Genomic DNA, 12,241 nt, shown 5'->3' with positions numbered 1-12,241 from the left:
ATACAAAAAATTATCTGGGCGTGGTGGTATGCGCCTGTGGTCCCAGCTACTCTGGAGGCTGAGGTGAGAGGATTACTTGAGCCCAGGAGGCAGAGGTTGCAATAAGCTGAGATTGCACCACTGCACTCCAGCCTGGGTGACAGAGCAAGATGCTGTCTCAAATTAAAAAAAAAAAAAATTGGGCTGGGTGCGGTGGCTCACACCTATAATTCCAGCACTTTGGTAGGCCGACTCAGGTAGATCATTCAGTCAGGAGATCGATACCATCCTGGCCAGCATGGTAAAACCTCATCTCTATTAAAAATACAAAAAATTAGCCAGGCGTGGTGGTGTGTGCCTGTGGTCCCAGCTACTCAGGAGGCTGAGGTGGGAGAATGACCTGAACCCAGGAGGCGGAGGAGCTGAAATCGCACCACTGCATCCCAGCCTGGGCAACAGAGTGAGACTCTATCTCAAAAAAAAAAAAAAAATGTGTTTGGGAAAGAGCAGAGCCTGGGTGTATGTTGGGCACTTCGGTGACTCCCTCGCTTCCCTCACAAGCAGGCTCCCTAGAGGTTGGGACAGCAGCCCAGCCCAGGCAGGTACCACTGCGGGACCACCCCAAGGCGACTGAACAGAAGAGTCCCAGAGCCAAGGTCAGGGCAGACGAGAAAGCAAAGCAGACACACGGCTTCATACACACTGGCAGAGCCATGGAACAGCCCCATTCAAGAAAGATTCTGCAGAAAATTTTCTCATGATTACTTGGTCCATTAGAACCATTTAGACCACTTGGCAAGACGGGCGAAAAAAGCAGACATTTCTTTACACATGTCCAGCCCCAGAGACCCAGGTTGGGCTTGAGGTGCTGAGCGAAGCCCATACACTGGGCAGATGGCACACAGGGCACACGCCAGCTTGGGGGCCTGCAGGGGTCACAGGGGTCTGAGCCCCCCGGGGGGGCCTCAAAAGTTCAGAGATGATGCCCACATTGGAGGGTTTATTTTCAGAACACCTAAGCCCATAAATATATGTGTGTGTATATATGTGTACATACACATATACACATACATGTGTATATACACGTACACACACATATACATATACGTGTGTATATACACGTACACACACATATACACATACGTGTGTATACACGTACACACACATACACATACGTGTGCGTATACACGTACACACACATATACATATATGTGTGTATACACGTACACACATATACACATACGTGTGTGTATACACGTACACACATACACATACGTGTGTGTACATACACGTACACTCACAAATACATATACGTGTATATACATATATACACACATATATACGTGTGTGTATATAAGTACATACACATATACATATACGTGTGTGTATACACGTACATACACATGTACATATACGTGTGTGTATATACGTAATACACATATACATATACGTGTGTGTATATACATACATACACATATACATATACGTGTGTGTATATACGTACATTCACATATACATATACGTGTGTGTATATATGTACATTCACAAATACATATACGTGTGTGTATATACGTACATTCACAAATACATATACGTGTGTGTATATACGTACATACACACATACATATACGTGTGTGTATATATACGTACATACACATATACATATACGTGTGTGTATACATGTACATACACATATACATATACGTGTGTGTATATCCGTAATACACATACACATATACGTGTGTGTGTATACGTAATACACATATACATATATGTGTATGTATACACGTACATACATATATATACACGTGTGTGTGTATACACGTACATACACATATACATATACGTGTGTATATACGTAATACACATATACATATACGTGTGTGTGTATACACATACATACACATATACATATACGTGTGTGTATACACGTACATACACATATACATATACGTGTGTGTATACACGTACATACACATATACATATACGTGTGTGTACACACATACATACACATATACATATACGTGTGTGTATATACGTAATACACATATACATATACGTGTGTGTGTATATACGTAATACACATATACATATATGTGTGTGTATATACGTAATACACATATACATATACGTGTGTGTGTATATAAGTACATACACATATACATATACATGTGTGTATATACGTACATACACATATACATATACGTGTGTGTATATACGTAATACACATATACATATACGTGTGTGTGTATATAAGTACATACACATATACATATACGTGTGTGTGTATATACGTACATACACATATACATATACGTGTGTATATACGTAATACACATATACATATACGTGTGTGTATATACGTACATACACATATACATATACGTGTGTGTGTATATAAGTACATACACATATACATATACGTGTGTGTGTGTATACGTACATAAACATACACATATATGTGTGTGTATATATATGTATATACACTGGCCATCCGCCCAGTGTAGTCATGGCCCTGGGCCTTGGGCTTTGCTCAGCACCTCAAGCCCAACCTGGGTCTCTGGGGCTGGACATGTGTAAATAAATATACATATACACACATATATTTATGGGCTTAGATATATACATATATATATACATACACAAATATACATATTTTGAGACAGGGTCTGGCTCTGTTGCCCAGGTTGGAGTGCAGGGGCATAATCACAGCTCACTGCAGACTTGACCTCCTGGGCTCAAGTGATCCTCCCACCTCAGCCCCTCGAGCAGCCAGGATTACAGGCATGCACCACCATGCCTGGCTAATTTGCCTGGCTAATTTTTGTATTTTTAGTAGAGACGGGGCTTCGCCATGTTGCCTAGGCTGCTCTCTAGCTCCTGAGCTCAAGTGGTTCATCCAGCTTCGCCTCCAGAAGTACTAGGATTACAGGCAGGAGCCACTGTGCCTGGCCCCCATAAAAACATTGAAATGGAGGCCAGGTGTGATGGCTCACGCCTGTAATCCCAATACTTTGGGAGGCTGAGGTGGGCAGATCTCTTGAGCTCAGGAGTTTGAGACCAGCCTGTCCAACATGGCGAAACCCCATCTCTATTGAAAAATGCAAAAATTGGCCAGGCGCAGTGGCTCATGCCTGTAATCCTAGCACTTTGGGAGGCTGAGGTGGGTGGATCACCTGAAGTCAGGAGTTCAAGACCAGCCTGGCCATCTTGGTGAAACCCCATCTCTAAAAAAAAATTAAAAAAAAAAAAGAAAAGAAAAACGCAAAAATTAGCCAGGCATGGTGGTGTGTGCCAATAGTCCCAGCTACTTGGGAGTCTGAAGTGGCAAAAATCACTTGAGCCCAGGAGGTCGAGGCTGCAGTGAGCCGTGATTGTGCCACTGCACTCCAGCCTGGGCAACAGAGCAAGACCCTGTCTCAAAACAAACAAACAAACAAACAAAGCCATGCGGGGTGGTTCATGCCTATAATCCCAGCACTTTGGGAGGCCGAGGTGGGTGGATCACCTGAAGTCAGGAGTGCAAGACCAGCCTGACCAACACGTTGAAACCCCGTCTCTACTAAAAATACAGAATTATCTGAGCGTGGTGGTGCGTGCCTACTGACCCAGCAACTTGGGAGGTAGAGGCAGGATAATTGCTTGAACCCGGGAAACGGAGGTGACAGTGAGCTGAGATCACGCCATTGCACTTCAGCCTGGGCAACAAACGCAAAACTCTGTCTCGAAAAATAAATAAATAAAACAAAATAAAAAAGAAAAAGAAAAAAAAACATTTAAATCATGAAATTTGGACAAGCATCCACATACATGGCAAAGCCATTACCTTAAATAAGGAACCCTTGGGCTAAGGGCCAAAGCAAGCCGAGGGAACATTCCGGAAGCTAAGTCTGAGTCACGGGAGCCTGCCAGAGGGGTGAGCTAAGGTAACCATTTAATGCCTGACAACAAGTGAGTCAAGAATGCTACAAAGAACTGGACAGACAGCACTTCCATATGATGAATGACCTGAACTACAGACCCAGGAGACCTCAATATAAAGCGCTGTAGATCTCACTCATGTCACAAAAGGGAAGCACTCTTTGGCCCCCCGCTTTTGCATCATGGTGACTCAAACCTCTCCAGCCATTAGAGGCCGAGGTCCACGTCACCAACCAAGCATCGAGGGAGAAAAGGTCCCCAAGGGTGTCCTTCATCGCAAAGCCCAAACCGTCCACCCCACTCCACAGCCAGAGGGACGTGCAATTACCATCCAGATCTTGGTGGCGCGACTCATCTTGCCATGCTCAGCGAACATCCACCCGTGGTATGACAGCAGCACTTTCAGGGAGAAGCGCATGGTGACGATGAGGGCCACCCACAGCCCGGTGCCGAACAGCACGCCGCTGACCACGTTCTTCGTCTGGCTGGACATGCAGTCGCTGCGGAGGCAGACCCAGACAAGGGAGGCTGTGCATGTGGCCACACGGTACCACCCACACCACGGATGCCACCGACATACACCACGTGCTGCAGGGCCCAGGTAGAGCTGGGAAAGTCAGAGGGAGAGCACCTGCAGGAACTGAGCTCTCAAAACACTCACGGGGCTCTCCTCCTTGCCCCGAAACCAATCATGCTGAAAGTAGCTGGCAGACCTGGGCGCTGGGGGCAGGCCTGTCTGCTCTCCTCCTGGAGTCCCTTCAGCCTCTCCCGGCCAGGCACAGTGGCGCATGTCTATAATCCTAGCACTCTGGGAGGCCGAGATGGGTGGATCACTTGAGTCCAGGAGTTCCAGACCAGCCTGGGCTGCATGGGCCAAACCCCATCAGTACAGAAATAAAATTTGAAAAAGAAAACAAAGCTCAATCTTCCTTGTTGGCCTCGAAACCAACCAGGGCTACTTTGTGTCATCTGGAAAAAGATACAGCTTCCTCCAGGACCTCAGGACCAACAGCAGAGGGGACAGTGAGGCTAGGACCCAGCCTCTGCGAGCACCACGCCCTGCCGACCTGCGCCTCCCCGCCAGGTGCGAAAGAAATTCTGCGCCACTTTCTTCCACTCTTTATGATTTTTTTTTCTCTCAAACTTACTTTTAGATGTAATCGTCATCTCAGATCATTTGTTATAACTATTAGCTTCAGTATTTAACTCAAAAGAGCTTGTTTTTAACTTAGGCATCTTTAACACGAATAAAGAAACAGACCATGTAAACTGGTCATGTAAATAGTCCACTTAAATACAGGAAATGTTTTTATTTGTGAAGGAAAGTAGCATATTGAATGGTAAAGATGGGACTTTAAAAATGAGAAGAAAGGCAGCTTTTTCTCTTTTTTTTTTTTTGAGATGGAGTCTCATTCTGTTACCCAGGCTGGAGTGCAGTGGTGCAATCTCGGCTCACTGCAACCTCCGCCTTCTGGGTTCAAGCGATTCTTCCACCTCGGCCTACTGAGTAGCTGGGATTGCAGGTGCGCGCCGCCACACCCAGGCTAATTTTTGTATTTTTTGTACAGATGAGGTCTCACCATATTGCCCAGGCTGATCTCAAACTCCTGACCTCAGGCGATCGGCCCACTGCGGCCTCCCAAAGTGCTGGGGTTACAGGTGTCAGCCGCTGCGCCTGGCTAGATAAGCAGCTATTTTGTGGTTTGTTTTAGTTCCGGTTGTTTTGGGAACTGCAAAATATTTTTTAAATAAAAACTACTTACGATGCTTCAAATGATTAAAACGCCAATATATATATAACCTAAAGGTATCTCCAATATTTGAAAAGCACTAATTTAGCCAGGCACAGTGGCACAAGTCTATAATCCTAACACTTTAGGAAGCCATGATGGGTGGATCACTTGAAGCCAGGAGTTCAAGACCAGCCTGGGCAACATGGCCAAACCCCATCAGTACAAAAATAAGATTTAAAAAAGAAAACAAAATGATTCAAAATAAGAAATAAAAAAAAGAAAACCACTAATTTAAGATTGCATCATATTTAAGTGACACAAACAAATTATCTTCAAGGTTAAGTACTCTTGCTTCAAAACGTGTTACCTTTCTATAACCCGTTAAATCTAGCACTCGAGTTTAACTAGACTCTCTACTTTAAACCTATCTGCTCTTTTCTGGTCATCTAACTTAAAAGCGAACTTGGGTTTAGGAATTTAAGAAGCTATCTTTTAGATAATCTACATTTTAGATTACCAAAGGAAAAAGATCTATATACTTACCTGATTTACAAAAATAAAGAAGTATTTTAGCATAAACAAATAAATGACACATTTGAGATTTTTAAAAATATAGACACATAGGCACTTAGATAAAAACGTCAGCAAAAAGCTTTCTTTGAAAGAACATGCTCCTTACGAGTCTGTTGGGGACAGACTTAGGGACAAACCTCACATGACATGTATGACTCCACTTTTTTTCTTTTTTTTTAAGAGATGGGGGTCTCACTATGTTGCCCAGGCTGATCCTGAACTCCTAGGCTCAAGCAATCCTCATGCCTTGGCCTCCCAAAGTGCCGGGATTACAGGACCCCACGCCCAGCCTGACTCCACGGCTGAAGGCAGCAGCCCAGGAACACTGCAGTCCCCTCCAGGACGGCCGCTCTGGATTGGCCCATGAAGCTTGAAGACACTGGCCTTTAACCCCGCCTTTCTAAATTTAGGCCAGGCATGGCCCAGTTTACCAAAATAGGTTTAAGAGGGACAAAGAAACAAATCTTACAGAGACACAGATTATTACAGGCTTTAAATAGTCAACACTTCTAAATATAATCCAGTTTTAAGAGGGAGCCTACACTAGAGAGTACATTAAAGATCTGGGCCAGGCACACTGGCTCATGCCTGTAATCCCAGCACTCTGGGAGGATGAGGCGGGTGGATCACTTGAGGTCAGGAGTTCAAGACCAGCTTGGCCAACATGGTGAAACCCTGTCTCTACCAAAACTGTAAAAATTGGTTGGCCATGGCGGTGCGTGCCTGTAGTCCTAGGTACTCAAGAGGCTGAGGCAAGAAAATCACGTGACCCTGGGAGGAGGAGGTTGCAGTGAGCCGAGATCCCACCACAGCACTCCAGCCTGGGCGACAGAGTGAGATTCTATCTCAATAAGAAAAAAAAAAAAAAAGTCCTAGCACTTGGGAGCCCGAGGCACGTGGACTGCCTGAGCTCAGGAGCTTGAGACCAGCCTGGGCAACACGATGAAACCCCGTCTCTACTAAAAATACAAAATACAGTAGCCAGGCGTGGCAGCATGTGCCAATAATCCTAGCTACTCGGGAGGCTGAGGCAGGAGAATTGCTTGAACCTGGGAGGCGGAGGTTGCAGTGAGCTGAGATCGTGCCATTACACTCCAGCCTGGGGGACAGAGCGAGACTCAGCTCCAAAAAAAATCTTCATTATTCATTAACCCCACAAGAGAACAAAAAGTCCATAGGAAGAGCTGCATACACAAGGCTTGGAGGCAGCTGTCCACTGTAGCCCTGCGGCTGCTGCGACCTCAAGGAAGGGAGCAGCCAGGCTTGCCCGAGGGCCCAGGTCTGCCAACTGCTTTCTGAGTGACAACAATGACAGCAGTTCCCAGGCAGACAAGGAACCTGGCAGGCATCCTGGCCAGGCATGCTTATAAAATGACTGGGAACTTTCATTCTGTCTCTTGCAGACACTTATAGATGCCTGAGCCACCTCAAGGTTGCAAGCACTCAGCTGCATTCTCAATGACTCTGGAGGGTCTGGGGGCTTCCTGGAGAAGGAACGGGGTATGGAGGGGTCCTCTGCAGACACTTTGCAAAAAGGGGTTCAGGAATCAGGGCACCTGCTCAAGCTGCCCTTGGAAGATTCAGACCATTAATCTGCTTAATCTTTTATTTCTAGTCATCAGAATCAAGGCCGGGCATGGTGGCTCACATCTATTAATCCTGGCACTTCAGGAGGCTGAGGCGGGTGGATCACCGGAGCTCAATAGTGTGAGACCAACCTGGTCAACATGGAGAAACCTCATCTCTATGAAAAATACAAAAATTAGCCGGGCATGGTGGTGGGTACCTGTAGTCCCAGCTACTTGGGAGGCTGAGTCAAGAGAATCGCTTGAACCCAGGAGGCGGAGGTTGCAGTGAGCTGAGATCGCGCCACTGCACTCCAGCCTAGGCAACGGAGCAAAAACTCCATCTGCCCCCCACCCAAAAACACCAGAGTCAGCCATTAAGTGAGTGAGTTTTCGTTTATGTCACTTTTTCTGCCGGTTTATTTTCTGATTTGTTTCTGATCAAACAATATTTGCATGCAAACAACCTGGAAGGCGTGACTCTAAAGATCCAGAGCTTCGTTTCTCTAGCTGAGCCCTGACCCCAACATTGTGCCTTCCACCTGCAACTCCTAGCCCCCAAAACAAAGCCCAATTAGGAAGAGTTGGGGGTTATTATTCCTCTAGACCAAAAATGCCACTGGGGCAAACAAGCAGCACAGAAATCGAACCAAACGCCTGGCAAGGGCAGCAGGGATCCTTCTGAGACACCGTGGAGCTTTCGGACCGGAAAGTAAAATGTGTGTCCAAGTGCAAGGGTCACAGCTGCACAGGGAAACTGAGTCTCCCTGCGTTCCACCGTCTGGAGGCTCAAATGGTGATAAAGCAGCAGTGTTCACTTGCATTTGTCTCATGGAAGTTTCTGGGACAGGGGATGGGGGACCTCAGGGGTACATTGAAGAAAGCACAGATTTCAGAGCTGGGCAGAGCTGGGTTTAAATTCCAGCTTCCCAGGTCCCTCTTCCTGTGACTCGGGCAGACACTTGCACCTGTCTGAATGCTTCCTCACTGGTAAAGGGGACCCTAATGAGAGGTCACTGCAGTGCAGGGTCTGACCTTCCTAGATAGGAGTCTGGGCCATTTCCAGAACTGGATGGAAAAACGGACATCACAGGTGTGCAATACATCTGTGCTATCAACAGCCAGCAGGTATTTGGAAAAAAAATAGCCAGGCCCAGTGGCTCACGCCTGTAATCCCAACATTTCAGGAGGCCAAGGTGGTCGGATCATGAGGTCAGCAGATGGAGACCATCCTGGCCAACATGGCGAAACCCCGTATCTACTAAAAATACAAAAATTAGCTGGGCGTGGTGGCACGTGCCTGTAATCCCCGCTACTCCGGAGGCTGAGGCAGGGAGAACCGCTTGAACCAGGAGAGGGAGGTTGCAGTGAGCCGAGACTGCACCACTGCACATCAGCCTAGAGACAGAACAAGACTCCATCTCAACAAAGGAAGAAAAAGGTTAGCCGGGCATGGTGGCAGGTGCCTATAATCCCAGGAAGCTGAGGCAGAAGAATCACTTGAACTCTAGAGGCAGAGGTTGCAGTGAGCCGAGACTGTGCCACTGCACTTCAACCTGACAACAGAACGAGACTCCATCTCAAAAAAAAAAAAAAAAAAAGGAAGAAAAAGAACATGTGCTGAATGTTACCTAAGGTGTCTCTGGGCCTTATGTCTTGGTAGCAAGAGAGCCTGCTTTCAAACCCCCAGGAAAATCTAAACCCCTAGGGGTGGGAGTGATGGGGGAGGTCCCCTGGAGATTTCTAAACCAGCCTGACAGAGAGCTAAGTGGGTGAGGTCCCTGCAGAGGACCCTACAGCAGTCCGTTCAAGGGTCGCAGAACTCTGGGATGAACTGACTCCAAGTACAAAGAAATGACCACACTGGGATCAACCCCGAGCAGAAATTCCGTGTCAGAGCCCCACCGTCCGGGCTAAGGGCACTGTCACTGTTGGCTACCCCCCGGGCCCTGACACCTTCTGAGGGGTGCCCCAGGACCACGACCACTCTTCTCACCCTGGTCTTCAGAGGAAGGGCCACAGGGGACCGCAGACTCCTAGGGGACCTTAACGCCACCCAGGAAACGGGAAGAAAGCTGATGTGAGAACAGCATCAAGGCTTCACATCAGACCCAGGACAGTGACAATCACCACAATTGAAGAGGCATAAAAACAGCAACAAAATCAGTAACTTCCGGGTGGGCGTGGTGGCTCACATCTGTAATCCTAGCACTTTGGGAGGCTGAGGTAGATGGATCACGAGGTCAGGAGTTCAAGACCAGGCTGGCCAAGATGGTGAAACCCTGTCTCTACTAAAAATATAAAAATTAGCCTGGCGTGGTGGGGGGGCATCTGTAACCCCAGCTACTCATGAGGCTGAAGCAGGGAATTGCTTGAACCGGGAGACAGAGGCTGCAGTGAGCCGAGGTCGCGTCACTGCACTCCAGCCTGGGTGACAGAGAGAGGCTCTGTCTCAAAACAAAAAACAAAAAACAAAAAAAAACCAAAATTGGTAACTTCCCAGACAACTGGAGATTTCACAGGGTTACTTACGTCCTTTCCAGGGTCCGATTGATTTTTGCAATTATTCCTAATGAGGGGTCGATCTTGGCGTACATCGTTGTCATCACGCCCACCACCACGATAAGCCAACTGGAGGGGCTCGCTGGAAACACGCCAGTGATGATGCCGTTCTAAAGACAGACACATGGGCCGTGAGCGGTGTCCCCGCACAGCCCCCAGGGCAACGACGCTCCATAGCCCCAGCAACAGGGATGCTGAGACGCCAGGCAGTGAGGAGAGGGTGTGTGCTAAGACACCACACCCCACACAGAGTTTACAGCCTGTGGCAGTTCCAGTTTCCTCTCTTCCTGTGCTTCTGAGCCAAAACTCACCCTGAAACCTTCCCCGAGTGGACACCCCAGGCCATGAGAATCAGCTCAGGCACGAGTTTAGCTGGTGAAGGATGCCACTGAGCCACCATGAAGTCCCCTGCCCAGCCTGCTACTGTCTAGAATGTGCTGAGACCCCAGCTCCAAAACTGCTCCTCCTGCCGTCTGTGTCAGAAGGCTGCTGCACCCTGAAGATTTCACAGGAGACCTCACTCCATGTCTTTCTTTGTTTGTTTTTTAGAGATGAGGTTTCACCATTTGATCAGGCTGGTCTCGATCTCCTGACCTCAGGTGATCCACCCACCTTGGCCACCCAAAGTGCTAGGATTACAGGCATGAGCCACCGTGCCTAGGTATCACTCCATGTCAAGAATTTGCTATAAAATACTCCAGCCAAAAAAAAAAAAAAAATGGATTATGTCAAACAAAATTGGTTGAAACAAGGAAGGGAACGGTGGGATCATTAATGGATCTTCTTCACTCTTGTGTATGTTTGACAACTCCAATTTAAAAAAATTCTTACTAAAGCATCCTAATAAGATTTTGATTTGAACAAGATAATGGATTAAAAATGACTAAAGCAGGACAGGCCCAGTGGCTCACACCTGTAATTCCAGCACTTTGGGAGGCCGAGGCTGGTGGATCACTTGAGGTGAGGAGTTCGAAACCAGCCTGGCCAACATGGTGAAATCCTGTCTCTACTAAAAATACAAAAAATAGCTGGGCATGGTGGTAGTCTCAGCTACTTGGGAGGCTGAGGCAGAAGAATCACTTGACCCCGGGAGGCAGGGGTCGCAGTGAGCTGAGATCACGCCACTGCACTCCAACCTGGGTGACAGAGTGAGGCTCCGTCTCAAAAAAAAAAAAAAATTAGCCAGGCATGGTGGTGTGCATCTAAGGTCCCAGCTACTTGGGAGGATGAGACAGGAGGATCACCTAAGCCCAAGAGGTTGAGGCTATAGTGAGTGATGATCGTACCACTGCACTCTACCCTGAGCAACCCTGTCCCCTGTCTCAAAAAGGAAAGGGGAGGGGAGGGGAGAGAAAGGGAGGGGAGGGGAGAGAAGGGGAGGGGAGGGGAGAGAAGGGGATGGGAGGGGAGGGAAGGGGAGGGGAAGGGAGGGAACGGGAGGGCATTCGCATTGGGTTGAATATGATGGCCAAGCCTCTGCATCCATGTTTCTATCTTTCCAGATTCCAGGGTAGAAAAATGCAGCTCTCAGCAAGTCCAGCTGTTCCGCTTAGCGCTCCCCGTAGCAGCGCCTCCTCCACCACGGTGGACCACACCGGTGACCAGGCCAGGGAGACTGGATGTCACGCTAGTGGCTTATTTATCTGGGCCCAAGAACCCACCGGCTGAGCCCCAGGGACCCCTGTGCAGCTATGCTGGCTGCCAGGGACCCACCTGCCTCTCCGCGGTCCCTGCTGCCACCTGCTCTGGAGCTCAGGCCTTTCTCAGTGGCCCACTTTAGTGCTGCCCTCGGAGAGGGGCACTGGGAAGTCCACAGACTGAACTAAGCTACCCCTGGGGCTGGGGGGCAGGGGGGCAGGGGGGCATCCACTTTCAACTTGATGACCTTTCATCTAGTTTGCATGTTT

At 47.9% G+C, this 12,241-nt stretch overlaps 1 protein-coding gene across 6 annotated transcripts in view; it reads right to left on the bottom strand.

The window, feature by feature from the left end:
• The window catches only part of CPT1A (carnitine palmitoyltransferase 1A), an 80,801-nt gene that overhangs the window by 41,882 nt on the left and 26,678 nt on the right, over nt 1-12,241 (bottom strand). For all 6 annotated transcript variants that reach the window (XM_032282547.1, XM_032282551.1, XM_032282548.1 and 3 more), the window contains 2 exons: nt 10,305-10,444; nt 4,230-4,401 (listed from right to left, as the gene is read on the bottom strand). In XM_032282547.1, coding sequence (XP_032138438.1) covers nt 4,230-4,401; nt 10,305-10,444 — 312 coding nt within the window. The remainder of the gene's footprint in view (nt 1-4,229; nt 4,402-10,304; nt 10,445-12,241) is intronic.

Source organism: Sapajus apella, unplaced genomic scaffold (assembly GCF_009761245.1).
Source record: "Sapajus apella isolate SASKATOON/1434 unplaced genomic scaffold, GSC_monkey_1.0 scaffold14, whole genome shotgun sequence".
In the NCBI taxonomy this organism is placed as follows: Eukaryota; Metazoa; Chordata; class Mammalia; order Primates; family Cebidae; genus Sapajus; species Sapajus apella.
The sequence above is the reverse complement of the archived record's forward strand: the minus strand, read 5'-3'. Positions and strand labels throughout refer to the sequence as shown.